A 16,467-nucleotide genomic window follows, 5' to 3' on the forward strand; every position below is an offset into this window, starting at 1 on the left:
TTTTTCATGTACGTACTTAGTATTGGTTTCATAGAGGTAACATGATTTAGAAACAGGAAACACAAAAGAATCTGTACATGTTTCCCTGTGTGCATTTCAAAACTGATGGCTCATACAGGTTAGTTTTTAATCTCTAGTTATTAATGACATGCAGAAATTCACATGAAAATGCTGAGTAAACACTATCCAGCATGCATCAAACAAGGGTACTAAATGCACTTGTGACAGAATATTAACCAGACTGGTATCTGAGTAGCCAGTCATTCCAGAAACTGCTATATTATCAGTAGATGGGTTTATCTTTAATAGTGATCATGTGATGAGACCACTCTCCTCACAAGTCAAACTTGTTGGTGACCTCAGTAGGGTACAGTCAAACCTGTCACCTGTTCATCTTTAATGACCAGTCTTTATATCTGCCTTTTGTGGTCACTATTGAGAGGTTTGACCGTATCATGTCAAGGCAGATCAGAACATCAAGACTGAGAGACTGAAAACACCAATACTTCGATGTTATAAATCCGAGTCACAAGATTTTCATGTAAGCAAATATAGGGCTATTCAGCAAACATGTACATGTACTGGAGAATGTGATATGTACCTGTGTTATTCCACGTTTGTACATGTACCAAACTTCAGCCAATGAAATTGTAATACCATAACACCCTCTAAAGTGATAACAACTACATTGTAAGATGGTACGAGTACACAACATTTCTTCCATATAAAACAAAACAAAATAAACCCTAAACAGCACTGAGAGAGGGTAGGCAATGATGTTTAGTACAGCTAGTTCCACTTCTATTCATTCAGTATACATGCACACTCTTTGCACTTGTTAGCATATCTTACCTACTTCAACTGAATTTAACAATGCTTGATAAGAGTACAGTGTACCAGTAAAAACAGAACATGATGAAAGGACAACTGAAAACAGCACTATGCATATCGTCGCTGGGGCGACAAGACCTCGTAACTACAAAATGTCAAATGTTCAGGAGAGCCAAAAACATGGCGGCCAAAGCACTGTGGCAAATGGGATAGCCTTTTGTTTGACATGCTGTGGTGACTTCATTTTTGGAGTAAGACATTTTGGATTTGGACAGGACATCACTTAACCCATTATTTGACCATTAATTCAAAAAAGTCATTTTCACCAAAATTGCAGCTACAAGGTCTTGTCACCCCAGCGACGATATGGAAATACAAGTTGTGCAGAGGTCTATGCATATGATTTCCTACATAGGTTACAAGTATGTGTGTGTCAATGAAATATCAACACTGCAAACTGATGGAAAGGTCAGCAGAATTGCCAAAATTATTTTTCTTACTGAGGGGCCTTGAAACCCTTCCACATGGGACTTTCTTCTACAAATAATCATAGCCAGAAAACAAATTGAACAATTTCTCTATAAATAAAAAAAGTTAGAAGTGTCATTAAAGGTACGGTAGTCCCCCCCCCCCCCCCCCCCCCCCCCCCAGGCAGTGATATGCAGTAAATCATGTATGTAGAATTGCCTTAATTCACAATATGCAAACAAAGATGGTTTATTGTATGTCGGACCTTATCCTCCCAGGTTTAATTGTACTAACATGTGGGCATGCACAACTGCACTAGACTGTCTCATTAAGTGAGTGTATAGAAAGTTCCAGCTTTATCCTTGCATTCAAACTGACGATACTTCTGCAACTTATTTTCTTGCAAATTACAATTATATGAGTGAAACTCACCACAATTTATTTTTATTTATTTATTTATTTTGTTTATTATTATTATTTTTTTTTAGACTGGCATCTATCCCATCTTGACAATACTCATTATCTGAAAACACATGAATATGCACAAACAGGAGTACAAACCTTAGCTGTGTAGTCACTGTATGCTACATGTTTTTCACTCTGTTATATCGTTTCTTTAATTTTCATCTACAAACTAAAAATAATACTGACATAAGTGACAAATCATATTGTGTGTGTGTGTGTGTGTGTGTGTCCTATTACTCCATAGTAGTTATGCATCCAAGAACTGATATTCATAGGTTTGGCACAGTGGGTAATTGACGATCTGCCAAGTGTAAAACATTTCCAAAGAGGGAGAGTGAGAGAGAGAAAAACAAAAACAAAAACAAAAACAAACCAATGACCAAAGACTGAGTGCAATTATATTTTCTCAGGGGAAATGACAACTCATGCAAAGTAATTTCCTGTTAAATGCTTAGGCAAAAAGATTCTCTTTTCCCCCTTCTCTGTTTACAGCACATGTAATTGTGCCAGGTACTTACAATATCAGAATCTTGTTCTACGCAACCTGCTATGATATACCGGTACATATATGCTGACATAGGATTGATTGCATAAAAACCAATTTGGCATTGTATCTAATGGTTCCCTGTAAAATACCTTGTTACACCTAATATCCATTGCAAGTTTTCATTCATGTGTACTGGTATATCTTAAATAATAGCTGTGGCCATTCAATCATCAATGTTGATCTATAGAACCCCTTCAGCATTTAAGTTGATTCCCAACAAGATTTATCTGATTGTATCTATCTATTTTGCATGAAAGATGCAGGAATTAGCGACCATGAATCTCAGAACCATGTGACAACACAGCGTTTACTTATTCCCATCCCCCCCCCCCAAAAAAAAAAAAATCAAATGCAAAACATGCAAGGCGCATGTGTAAGGTCGTACCTTAACATTGCATTATCATCTTCAAAAGTGATAATACATTTGAAACCATACTAAACTAAGATCTCAGTGTAGTCTGCATACCAACTGGCCATCCACAACAAAAAAGCTTCCATTTTCTGATGATTTCTGTTTTACTGATTGCAGCATAAACAGTCATAATGTCTTCATGTATCTTCTCAGAAGCTCACGATGCACAAACCTGATGCCACTCTGGGGTGATTTCCTCCACAAACACCTGCCATACCCCAAACTGGTTTCTAAATAGTTGGAAGTCATGACATTATATGAGAGATGATTATAACACGTTGACATGTCTTTGATTCACTTCTTGACTACTTGGATGACATCTTCATGGTGAACTAGATGAGAAAGACCCACGCGTTGAGGACTGTACTTTGTACTTGTTCCCTATAGAGAAAGACATTGAAAAAAAAACCCAAAATTGCTAAACTGAAAAAAACAAAACAACAAACACACCCAATATGCATGCATATATTAATTGCTACACTATAAATTGATGCCTAAAACAATCCATGTTAATAACAATAATAATAATAAAACTGCATAGGCCTCATGTTGGAACACCTCAAGTTTAGTAACTGTTTATGATGAGAATGACCACTATTCCTATTACATGTACCACATTAATTTATTTCCGGAAAGAAAAAATAAAATTAAAAGAAGCATCCCTAGATTTTAGACATCTTTAATGAGTGGAAAAGAATGTCATAAGGACCATTTAAATTGTTCCAACTATTCAAAATTTCTTCTGCTTAGAGAAGTAAAAGAGTAGGCAACTGCATTCACTGAAAAAGATATAAATAATGCTATTAAACTCACCCACACTAAGGCATACTTGAATCTCTCTGCCAAGGTTCTGTGAATTGCATGACACTGAAATGGAAAAAGGTAAAGATATGATAGATAAAGAATTGATTATGTGTATATCATGATGTAAACTCACTCACTCACAAAAGGACAATAAAAAAACTATTCATGTCTTAGCAGTGATTAGATCACTCATCCTATTGTGATTACAGAATTTGATCTCAAGGCACTTAAAGGACAAGTTCACCTTCATAAACATAAGGATTGAGAGAATGTAGCAATATTAGTAGAACACATCATTGAAAGTTTGAGGAAAATCAGACAATCCATTCAAAAATTATGAATTTTTGAAGTTTTTGTGCAGTCACCGCTGGATGAGAAGACTACTGCAGCGTATGATGTCATATGAGTACAACAATATAAGGAAAATATAAAGAGAATTTCACAAAATTTCATCTTTTGAAAAAAGTGCACATCCCCTTGACTCGTTACTGACATATGTTATGGGTAATATTATTCCCCCTGCGTTTAGAAAGAGGCAAGTCAAGTGCTCTTTTACTATGCGAAAAAAGTTAAAATATGTTGAATTTTCTTTACATTTTCTTTATACTGTTGTACGCATATGACATCACAAGCTGTAGTAGTCGCCTCATCCAGCAGTTCCAACACAAAAATTTTAAAAATTCATAACTTTTGCATCGATTGTCTAATTTTCCTCAAACTTTCACTGATGTGTTCTACTAATATTGCTGCATTCTCTCAATCCTTATGTTTATGAAGGTGAACTTGTCCTTTAATTACAACTATTTGACAAATTGCCATTCATTGATGTTGATGAAGAGCAATTTGTCAATCAGTAGCAACAAAAACAACTTGATGCAGGAATCATTCATGTGAACACATTTTTCAATTTTTGTTGTTGTTGAAGTCTAAGAAGTGATATATGAGACATATTTAAGTAGCGCAGATATTACATTTTCATATCTTCACTGAGCGGCTATTCTGAGCACATGTGATAGATTAAAAAACAAGAGACCCGTGGGTCTAGCGCTCACCTGAGTATCGCAAGTTCACCTTTCACGCACTCACTAATCTAAATTATTCACAGCTCTACTAAAATTTGACCAGGCATTCTCAAGTAGAAGATGAAAATGTACAATAAGGGCCCAAATTTTTTAAGATTCCTTAATTTGGGGGGATTGGGGCCCCCTGGGGCCCTCTGGGTGTGGCATGGTGCCCATTTTGATAAATTGAGATCCTGACCCCCTAGGGATGCTACCTGCCAAGTTTGACGAAAATCCATCATGAGGTTTTCAGGAAGAAGTTGAAAATGTACAATTCAGGCCCCCATTTGGACCTTCCCACCCCCCCCCCCCCTGCCCCGAAGAGGGGCACCCCTGGATATTGAAACTACAGTCATTAATGTACTCACTCATAGTATTATCTTAGCTCTATAACTTCTGATTCTAGAGAAGATTTTTAAAGAGTCCTTCATTTTGGGGGGTTTGGGCCCCCCTGAGGGCCCCCTGGGTGGGGCATGGTGCCCATTTTAACAAATTGAGATCCTAACCCCTAGGGATGCTACCTGCCAAGTTTGGTGAAAATGGGTCAAGGGGTTCTCAAGAAGAAGATGAAAATGTACAATTTAGGCCCCATTAGGACCCCTCCCCACCCCCCCCCCCTCCCCTGGGTCCCAAGGGGGGCACCCCTGATTCTGCCATGAACAAACTTGAAACTACAGTCATCAATGTACTAACTCATAGTATTAACTTAGCTCTATCACTTCTGGTTCTAGAGAAGAAGATTTTTACAAATTCCTTAATTTGGGGGGTTTGGGCCCCCCCTGGGGGCCCCCTGGGTGGGGCATGGTGCCCATTTTAACAAATTGAGTTTCTAACCCCCTAGGGATGCTACCTGCCAAGTTTGATGAAAATCGGTCTTGGGGTTTTCAAGAAGAAGATGAAAATGTAAAAAGTTTACGCATGACGCACGCCGCACGCCGCACGAAGGGCGATCGCAATAGCTCACTTGAGCCTTTGGCTCAGGTGAGCTAAAAACCAACACTGAACTGAGACTATTGCTACCTGACAACAGTGAATGCTCACATGTAAGCATTATGTCAATTTATTTTCTTTGACTCTGTATACTTGTGTCCCACATAACAGTCAATCTTGCCTAAGTTGTATCTAATTGGACCGACAAAATAGCTTTGACTCACAAAAAAATTAACTTACGAAGGATTAAAATCAAAAGAATATAAAGAGAAGAGCACTTGAAAAGACCTAGCCAGAAAAGACTTAGCCATTATTTGACTTATGCAAGGTTGACTTATGCAAGGTTGACTGAATGTAGAGTGAGTTGTAGCAATGTGTGAGACTTCAAGCAGGAGACATGGCAGTGTCTGGACAGTCTTACCACATGTTCCACACTGCAGCCTTTTCTCATGATAATCCCTTCCTCAAAGTCTGGTCGATCTGAAACAAAGAAAAATTTCCTCATTACCAGGATTTATAACTACAATAGGTCTATCAAGTTGAGAAGCTGCAGAATATCCATTGGCTTTATGAATCTACATTGCACCACGACATGCAAATTTGAATACCAATGGAACAATAAAATGTTGTTTTCATCAAAATATAATAGAACATATATCTGGTTAAATATTTTGAAAAACAAGAATATCAAGGTACTATTAATGCTTTGTGGTCATATCATAAAAAGACAACTCTAGGTCAAGGGTAGACAAGAAACTACAGGAGAACCATACATTAAAAGTGCTTTGATATGCATGATCACAGCTACTTACTGTAAACAAAACATTTGTCATTTGCAGTCCCACAAGGCAATATACAAGCTTCATGCAATTAGGGATAAGATGAGCAATTATATGAACTGCAACAGAGGAATCTTACATGCCACTCGATAAAGGACTTTTGGGGTCCAGTACAATTTTTGAGGCACAAAATGAGAATATTTATAGTAGAACACATAGAAACGTACAGCCTGCAGGTGGTATCAGTATACTCACGACTGCGCTTCTTGGTGTACAGACAGATGAGGTTGAGGTATTCCCAGATTTTCTCCAACAAGTAATCGAGATTGAGTTTCATCTCACAGCTAATGACCACACAGTCAGGTTGGTGAGCTATCCTGTCAACTTCCTCAATTGAAGTTTGGTCTATCTTGTTGTACACCTATGGAATGGACAACAACACATACATTTGAACATCATACTTTGCAAGAGTCACTACATTTTGTGAAACAGCATACTTTAAGACAGCAGCATAACAGCAATAGCACTTTAACATTTGACTTGAGCACAGATAAAACACTAAGCATTCCATGACATACAAGATAGAATGAAATAAAAATTGCACAGAATGTCAAAGTTTTGGTCATTTCTTAAGAGGTAGTAATGACCACTTTTGAATTGGTATGAGAAGTGGTGCATTGATATGAAATAGACAGAACCCCATAAAATACCCAATACTGATAAAACTCACATATAGACAGGGAACATATATTCTGTTGGCATTGATGACATCAATGAACTCATCTGCTGAGCAATCTTCTCGAAACAAAACCTCAGCATTGAATATTTCTACAGGAAAGAAGTGTTAAGGTGAAAGTGGCAGTAATGCTTTATGCTCTACCAAATAGTAGACACATAATTCTCATACATTCTGATCATGCTTGGCACGAGTAAACTTCATGATAAAACCCACATATATGTCTATATAACAATTCAAAACGAAAAATAATGATTTCCTTTTGACTTGACAATAAGAAACATCAAATGCACATCATACATTAAGTGCTGGCAATCTACTGTGAGTCTGGAAGCATTCAAGATTTGATCTGATCATTGCTTCCCTTGGAACAAAGACAAGTTGCGCACTGCAAATAATAATAATAATTAAACAATAATGGAAAAAAAAAGAAGAAAATCTTTGATGTAGATCAAGTGGGATTTTGTTGTTGACTGCCCTGAGACCAAGAGTGTAATGTTGACAGCAGACATAGAGATAAATCTAGGGGCAATCTTGTTTAATGTACAGGGATTGACACCTAACAGGGGAATCATTTTGCTGGATGGGTAAAGAACAAAAATCATACAAAGCATTTTTTCCCCTACCTATGGAAAGATTCAAAATCCTAACACCTCACGGATCATGAAAAGAGAGAGAGAGAGAATCAAACTAGGCATGCCATTAAAAATGCAGGGCTATGATACTCTCCAGAAGTACGTTTTCTCTATGGTCTATCCATTGGAGATTACTGACACTGGCAAGCATGCCGTTTGATAAGCATAAATCAGAAGAATTATGTTGGATTTGGAGTAAAAGAAAACAACTATATGATAGAATAAAAGACCCTCACACCTCCCCCCCCCCCAAAAAAAAAAAAAAAAAAAAAAATGTAGATCCCATCCACATATCTCTGGATGTAAACAGTGATGAAAAGCTTGTACAATTTAAGAAGTCCTATTCAATGGCACTAAAACCTGATATTACCTTGAATTACCCTAATAGACATAACACTGGTAAATCAAAACATTCAAAATAGGGCGCTGTAGCAGAGGATACTGTACTCATGAAGAATCATCTGAACCATCTTCTCATTGCATTTGGTCAGTGTGCAGGTCGAGTTGAATGACAGTCCTCCTCCTTTCTTTTGCTGGAGATCAAAATAAAGGTATACAAAATTAAAAAGAAAAGAAAATGATCAAAAGTGATTATTAAACAACATTACATTTACAATTTACATTTTCCTTTCCACATGACAATAAATTGGCCAGAACTAACTGATCCTCTACAAAGTATATGGTTTATATTGTGATGCTTGATACCATCAGAACAAAATAAATTTCAGCTAATACTTTGATTTCTTGATTAGGATACATGAATATGTTTGTATGTTAATATGTGAAATAAACAAACACACAAGAAAACTAATTCATAATACAATAAAAGGCCAAAGGGAATCACTTTCCTTACTTTGAAGTAAATGTTGGGTTTCTTCTTGTTGAGACGGAGGCCAACTGTTTCAAGTTCCTTCTCTAGTAGATTTCTGTGAATAAAACATGAGGAGCTTTATATAAAACAATACTGAAATTTATACAGTAAAGAGGAGAGCATCAAAGTGCAACAAGATGTGTTGACATATTCTGTATTAACAGGGAGAAAGAAAAAACCCTACCCAGTTTAAGACTAGAGAGTTCAATGATGAGTTCTGGGTAATCTGTTCTCAAGATTCAACCTTCTACATGTCAGTCATAATATTCCAAATGTTTGGCTGTTAGTTTTGGGTAATCTTATGCACTGACCTGTCTAGATGGGTATTATATGATAATTTGGTGTCACAAAAGTAGAACAATATCACTAAAAATAATATCAGAAAGAATATCACTAAAATCATTTTTGTTTGCTTTAATGCATAAATTTTCAAAACACTTGAATTAGAATACATCACGAGGGTGTTTAATATGTCGTTTTTGAATAAGTGTGGCATTCAATGATAAGGAGTATCAATCACATAAGCCATACAAGGTAGATGCCAGTAAAATGGGATATCTAAGCGGATCGCATACAAAAAGTAACATGCTTTTTAAAGCTATGCCCTCTTAGAAAACACCTTACTCCACATTTACTTTGGAGAATATATTATAATAAGGTGAGCCTACCAAAAGAAAGAGGGTTTTCCTTATGACAGGAAGCCTACCAGGTAATGGAGAGTCTACCAGTGAATGGGGGGTCTGCAAGTGAATAGGAGTCTACCAAGAAATGGGGAGTCTACCAGTGAATAGGGAGTCTATCAGTGAGTGGGGAGTCTACCTGTGAATAGGCAGTCCACCAGTGAATTGGGAGTCTACAAGAGAATTGTGAGTCTACCAGTGAGTGAGGTGAACAGGGAGTCTACCAGTGAACAGGGAGTCTACCAGTGAATGGGAAGTCTATGGGTGAATGTTAGATTTGACTACCATTACTCACTTCTGTACATCTCCTTTGTTTGCATCCAGCATCATGACCACTAAGTCTGCTGTCCTTGCCACAGCAATGACCTGACGACCTCGTCCCTTGCCTGTCATACAAGGAGCATGAAAACAGCTGTAAGAAAAACTTTCATATTTCCTGGCGACAGGCTGGAAATTTACTGTGTTGGTGATATCTTAAGAAAGTTCATCATTAACAAATACGTTGATCTGGTAATAGCAATATTACATGTAAATCATGAATTGGAATACCACTGCTGAGATATACTCATTATAGATTGTTAATTGTCACCTTGAATGTGGCATACTCTGTATGTACAGTACAGTCTTGTGTACATGTACACCTGAAACTAGACTTGTCTTTTACCCTGCAAATCAATATAAAAGAATCCCCAGACCAAAGTCCTAACAATGAGGGCAATGCAATCCTGCCCCCCAAAAAAGAATAAAAATAAACAGGAAAGGCATGTAGACCTACTGTAAACATCAATATTTTCGATTGAGTAATTTTTCGCGCTGAGCAGTTCAAGAACATATTCGCGTGTTCTTGAATTCGCGCTGTGCAATTGTTAATCTATTCACAATGTGCACAGAAAATTGTGAAGATATTTTCACAGGTTTTAGAATTAAAGCTAGCCAGAAGTTGTGTGAAATACACAAAAATTAATGTACTGCGAAAATCTATACGTTTACAGTACGTGGATACATTTGTAGATTTTTCCATGATCCACCTATGCAGCAAATTTGAATTAAATCTCCAAAGAAAAGTGGCTGGCATATTGCACACAGGAAATGTGACACAGAAGTCTCCTTAGCCAGAACACAGAAGGCATGATAACCTAAAATTATGGTTCAAAAGATGCTTATAAATAATCAAATCAATTTGACAAACATCCAACTTATTGCAAGAGTGACCTTGGACCCTGATCAGGATGGATCAGTGAAGGCAGCAAACAAAACCATTTGATGTTTTGTTTGGCCAGTACATCCATAGTAAAATCTAATAGAAAATAAATTCAGTAAAGTAGCCTACAGTTCTAGCTGGCAAGTGGGCCTTCCAAATTAATCTCCATGCAAATAAATGTCAGAACACTGATGATACTGTCACCCATGACAACAGATTTTCCCATGATTTGCCTCCATATCAAATTTGACTGAAATTCACACAAGTTCACACAGGAAATGCAACACAGAGGCAGTATGTAGGCAAATACATGCATTACACTTTTTGAATTTGTTTCAAATGCATTATATCCAGCAATAGAATACACTGTTCTTGGACTAGAATATAAGTTATATGTGTAGGTTTGTCACATTCTGTTTCCAAACTCAAACTCCAGTTTGTGTAAACCTACCTTGGGCTGCTCCTTCTATGATACCAGGTAAGTCAAGTAGCTGAATGTTGGCTCCTCGGTACTACAAGTAAGGGAAGATAATATATGATAGGACACACTTTTGAACTTTGAAACATTCTTACATGAGTTTACGTCACGATTGTGGTCTACTCGGTGCAAAGCTAGTTTCCCACATTAAAAGCACACTGTGCACAATTTTTTTTTCTTTGTTTTGTTTCAAAAATTCACTGCACTCATTCACAAGACAGTTCAATAGTCAAAATCATCTGAATGCCACTTACTGAACATAAGGCTGGTTTAAAGTCCAGTGACATCATTTGTATCTACAAACTATCATACATGTAGTTTGTTATTTGCATCCAGGCACATTCACTGTAGACATTTTTTTTTTGACCTCTAGGACTCCCCTAACTTCTCTTTCAGAGAGATCAAATTTGTCAAACACCACATTACAAGCCAATAGACGAGGTTCCAAAGACGTCACCAAGTCATGCTGAGGGGCAAAAATTGCGTAAGGGGACCCCCATACGCGTAAGAGTTACATAACCACATCTCATGATAGGCAGGCGGGTATACGCTAAGTGTACACCGCGCTTGAGCCATGCGCGTAATACGCATGAAATTTACTTTTGCCCCTCAGCCAAAGCGTCATTTGACGTCAAGGAACCTCGTCTATAGAGTCTGTTGCTTGCTGTTGCCCTGGGTACAATGGTGGATAGCAGTTTGCCATCTTACTGTATGTCATACTCCTTACTGAAAAATTTGTTTATCTGCTGTTGGGCATTATAAGTCTTCATTGTGTGTAATCCAACATTGGTCTTTTCTTCCCATTTTTTTTAATTATTTTTATTTTTTTTATTATTTTTTTTTTTTGAGTGACTGTCCTATCTCAACTTGAACAATACCACCCACTCCATTGTGACGATCAGGACTTACCTCAATAACTCCAGGTATACATGTGAGAGTTGTGAAGGCATAGGATGCAGACTCGCTGTGTGTCTTGGTCAATGTGTTCAAGAGAGTAGACTGAAACAAGAAAAAAAACCCAAACATGATCCTTTTATTGAAATATTTCTTGTGTGCTTGAAGCTGCAACAGTATGTGTAAAACAAAGCTGGATGACAAAGCATTTTGATGACAGTTTAATTGAACAAATTATCTTACTGTTTGTTTGTAAGTGGTGTGGACTCTAAAGGAGTTTTAAGGTTTTGCATTGCTGTTTAAGAATGTACACATATTTGTGAACAAAACATGATTCCACATACAAGTGATACCTTTAATATTTTTGTTTTGAGTGTAAACGATTCAAATATAAACATGGAAACAAATAATAATTCATATTTCTAAGAAGGACATTAATTTCTGTCTGCTTACTGTGCCTCTATTAGAGCACTACAACACTCAAAGACTTGTGTTTCAGTGTGAAGGAGCCTCCATGTACTTACCTTGCCAACCGATGGGAATCCTATCAGAGCAACCCTAGCATCTCCAGATTTCATTACATCAAATCCTTCTCCCTGAAAAATAAAAGATGTAAAGCCGCTTTGACAGAAATTAATGGGATACATAACTCAACATAATTAGATGATGCAAACAAAACATAGTCAACATAATTAGATGATGCCAAAGATTTAGAATGTTATGGTTTATCATTAAAAAACAAAAGATCTGGCATATTCTTAGTCTCACGTAAAACTTGACATTGATATTTATCTGATCTGCAATAATTCTTTGCAATGAAAAGAAAATGACATTTCATCCCTTTTAACATATCATCATGACCATAGGTAGGGCACTAAAAGATACTTTTCTTTTCACTCACATGCCATGCCAACAACCTTAAAGGGATGGTACAGTATTGGTGGAGATGAGTTTTAGGCTTTTAACTTTTTGCGAGATACCAAGAAAACACTTATGAAATAGTACAGAGCATACCATTTTAAGAGGAATTCAAAGTTTATTTGATGAAAATCGGGTTTGAAATAACTGAAACATCCAAAAACAAAGTAAAACAAAGTGATTGTAATAAAAGATGGGTCCCACACTTTATTAGAATTGCTCTGTTTTGGATATCTCAGCCATTTCAAAACCAATTTTCATCAAATAAATGTTGAATTCGTCATGGAATTACACGTACATGTTCTTTCATATTTCATAAGAGGTTTCTCATTATCTCACCAAAAAATGTTAGAAACCTGAAATTAGGTCTCAACCAAAACTATAAGATCCCTTTAATACTTTCCAAATTATAATATCAATATTTGCCACATAAATTACAATACATGATTTCTTCACCTTTGCTCCACTCTTGCCCTGTGGTTCTAGCAGTTGAGACCGATATTTGGCAAGTTTGGCTTTCAGCAGTCCAAGATGATATTCAGTAGCTGCACAAATAATAAGTCAAGAAATGCCATTTACATGTATGTCTGTGAAGACTTCACTAAATCAATTCGGTCCAACTGACATAGAAATTAATCTTTACGAGTAGAATTTAAAAAGAACTATTTTCTTTGCCATTTGCTTCTGGGACAGTTCTTCATCTCGTTTGTCATCTTTAGGATTGTGACAGAGAATTGAACTCTATATTTTGTGCTATTTTGACTTATAGCCTTGCAGTACGTAAAATGCAGCTTGCTAAAAGTTGCATTGGTCATTGTATTGATTTACTTTATGCTCTTAGGTTACATTGATATTTGAATCAGCAAATCAACTTCACCTACAGTAAACACACAAGATTTACGTGTAGGATGTGAAAAGAAAAGCTGACTGAGTGAAGTTTGTCATATCTATTCAAAGATAAAGTTTCATGTTCCTATGGACTGCACTGGGCAAAAATTTGCACAAAATACTTTCTAGGTTTAATATCATGACATATATCTTTTAAAGTTTGAAATCAAATCAATAGACTACTCAAAACAGTGTTAGTGACTCTAATCAAATGATTGCACCACACCGGATAATAGAAAGTGTCCATTACAACTTTATGTACAACATTTTGTGTATTCTACAGCACAACAACACGAGGTCAGTACTTCACCCTGAAGAAGAATTAGAAGACGAAGAAGAAGGAGGAGGAGGAGGAAGAGGAGGAGGAAGAGGAGGCCACGGAGAAGAAGAAGAATAACATACATGTTTGCAGATGGTAAGGGCGCATTATTAAATTTATTTGACACAGAGGTCAGACAAGTCTCGCCTCCCACTTACTGCGACCAGCCCCATATGCATAGCGTAATGGGGCTGCGGACTGTAGCATTCAGGATCATGACAGAGTAGTATCGCGGACAAATATCAACTTAAAAAAAGGACAAGTTCACCTTCATATACATGTGGATTGAGAGAATGCAACAATATTACTTAGTAGAACACATCAGTGAAAGTTTGGGGAAAATCGGACAATCCGTTCAAAAGTTATGAATTTTTAAAGTATCTGCGTAGTCACTGCTGGATGAGAAGACTGCTACAGTGTATGATGTCATATGCGTACAACGATATAAAGAAAATAAAAAGAGAATTTTGAAAAACTTTACTTTTTGAATAAAGTGCACATTTCTTTGACTTGTTACTGACATATGTTAAGGGTAATATTATTCCCCCTGCCTTCTGAAAGAGAGAAGTCAAGTGTTCTTTTGTTATGTGAGAAAAGTGAAAATATGTTGAATTTTCTTTTAAATTCCTTCTTTATATCGTTGAACTCATGTGACATCACAAGCTATAGTAGTCTTCTCATCCAGCCTTGAGTGAGCAGAAACTTCAAAAATTCATAACTTTTGAACGGATTGTCCGATTTTCCTCAAACTCTCAATGATGTGTTCTACTATTGCTGCATTCAATCAACCCACATGTCTATGAAGGTGAAGTTGTCCTTATATATATAAAATCGAAAAATTTCTTCAATTTGAAGACTTACCAGTGAAGTTTAAGTATTGACAACAGGGTTTGTGCAACGCTTGGTTCTGTCAATAGTCCCTACTCGGTCGAGAGGAACCTGGAAAAGCTACACTGAATTGACGGCCAGCACATGCGCACACATCACATGCGATCCATGACTGGATAAGATGTCTGTGTGCGCATGTGCTGGCCGTCAATTCAGTGTAGCTCTCCCAGGTTCCTCTCGACCGAGTCACATTAAGTCATCAATTCTCACAGAAAGGGACTATTGACAGAACCAAACTTTGCACGAACCCTGTTGTCAATACTTCAACTTCACTGGCAAGTCTTCAAATTGAAGAAATTTTTTGATTTCAAGTTGATATTTGTCCGCGATACTACTCTGTCATGATCCTGAATGTTACAGTCTGCAGCCCCATCACGCTGTGCGTATGGGGCTGGTCGCAGTTAGCCTCCCACCTGCTACATAGTGCTAGAGCCAGAAGAGGCAAGTCTCGTAATAGCTATCTCTGCCAGAAATAGCTAAGAGACCAACTTGCCTCTTCTGGCTCTAGCACTATGTTGTAGCAGGTGGGAGGCGAGACTTGTCTGACCTCCGTGTTTAATACTCATACTGTCTTTACTGATTATACACCAGAGACTCTGGTGTATAATCAGTAATGACAGCATTAAAGTTGACTAAAGATTTGAACAATTGCATAAATTTGATAGAGAATGTGCTTGTGGCCCGTGGGTAAATCTCGAAAGTTTTGGCTTGCCTTGGGCAAAGAGTGTTCGGTTTATAACTATCACTTACTTAGTATACTATCACTAGATTTCTAACGGTTACACTACGTTATCGTTAGTATCACTCAGCCGTGGGGGACATTTCTCTTTTTCCACTTTGTTTTTGTTTTTTTGGCAGATCTAGTTCAGCATGAAAATTCTTTCATCAGAGACAGAGTAAATAAGGAAGTTAAAATTGGGTGAATTGCATGAGAGTTGGCAACCCTGGACATTAATTGGCATTGCACTGGCACCACTTGTTACATTGATTCATATCCGCTCACCAGGTCTGGTGTGGTGGCACTGGCCTGGTAGGTGCATGGTGGTGGAGGCATCCTACATTCACATCCACGCCAGAGCTTAGCTAATTTAGGGCTATAGGGTAGTCTAGGCCTACTGTAAATTAAAGATTATGTACCGGTACTGAGGTCGGTCGTGAGGAAAGGATGCAATTTACCTTTATTTTTCTGAGTCCTTGCTATCTCCCTCTCAATTTCAGCAATCTTTTCTAAGATCCCCATCTTCAAAATATGCAGTTTTACGTGACTTGCAAAAAAATTGGTTGTATTCAATTCTGCGTTTTTCAGTCAGTGAGAACCCGGATCAAAAACACTTCGATGTGTTTAATTTATCAGGCGTTGCGGAACGCAGCGGGGCTGGCATGCACAGCATATGGCAGCTCAGGCGACAGGCCAGGCGGGCCGCGGCGTCGGTGTTGCGGTACGGTGCGATGTGTGTGTGGTGTGCTCTACGAATACAATCCATGTAGTTCCGTGGCGTGCTCACGGCTACGGATCACTGGCCAACCACCGTTGAGGGCGTGCTCGACGGCTGTACGATTTGTGTGGATTGTATTGTACCACTAGAGTTCCAGTCTAGTAGGGGAGATCAGTGGATTGTACACGGAAGTACCATGAGAGTCGAGCCGCGTGTGTAAACAACG

The 16,467-nt window shown here is 37.6% G+C and overlaps 1 protein-coding gene across 1 annotated transcript; it reads right to left on the minus strand.

The window, feature by feature from the left end:
- Positions 1-1,484: 1,484 nt before the first annotated feature.
- Positions 1,485-16,173, minus strand: LOC140232335 (developmentally-regulated GTP-binding protein 2-like). The gene is made up of 13 exons (XM_072312466.1): positions 15,982-16,173; positions 13,167-13,255; positions 12,317-12,388; positions 11,808-11,897; positions 10,872-10,932; positions 9,515-9,605; positions 8,522-8,594; positions 8,111-8,201; positions 7,028-7,125; positions 6,553-6,718; positions 5,940-5,998; positions 3,537-3,590; positions 1,485-3,104 (listed from the first exon to the last, which is right to left on the minus strand). The coding sequence occupies exons 1-13, from the start codon at positions 16,043-16,045 to the stop codon at positions 3,018-3,020; spliced, it is 1,095 nt and encodes a 364-aa protein (XP_072168567.1). The 5' UTR covers positions 16,046-16,173; the 3' UTR covers positions 1,485-3,017.
- Between the last annotated feature and the right edge of the window lie 294 nt (positions 16,174-16,467).

The sequence above is a fragment of the Diadema setosum genome, chromosome 8, assembly GCF_964275005.1.
Source record: "Diadema setosum chromosome 8, eeDiaSeto1, whole genome shotgun sequence".
NCBI classification, from domain to species: Eukaryota; Metazoa; Echinodermata; class Echinoidea; order Diadematoida; family Diadematidae; genus Diadema; species Diadema setosum.

Coding starts and splice junctions, on each gene's coding strand:
- LOC140232335 (XM_072312466.1), bottom strand. CDS start 16,045: ATGGGGATCTTAGAAAAGATTGCTGAAATTGAGAGGGAGATAGCAAGG. Junction 13,256..15,981: donor AAGGACTCAGAAAAATAAAG/GTAAATTGCATC, acceptor TTATTTGTGCAG/CTACTGAATATCATCTTGGA. Junction 6,719..7,027: donor TATATGTTCCCTGTCTATAT/GTGAGTTTTATC, acceptor TCCATTCCATAG/GTGTACAACAAGATAGACCA.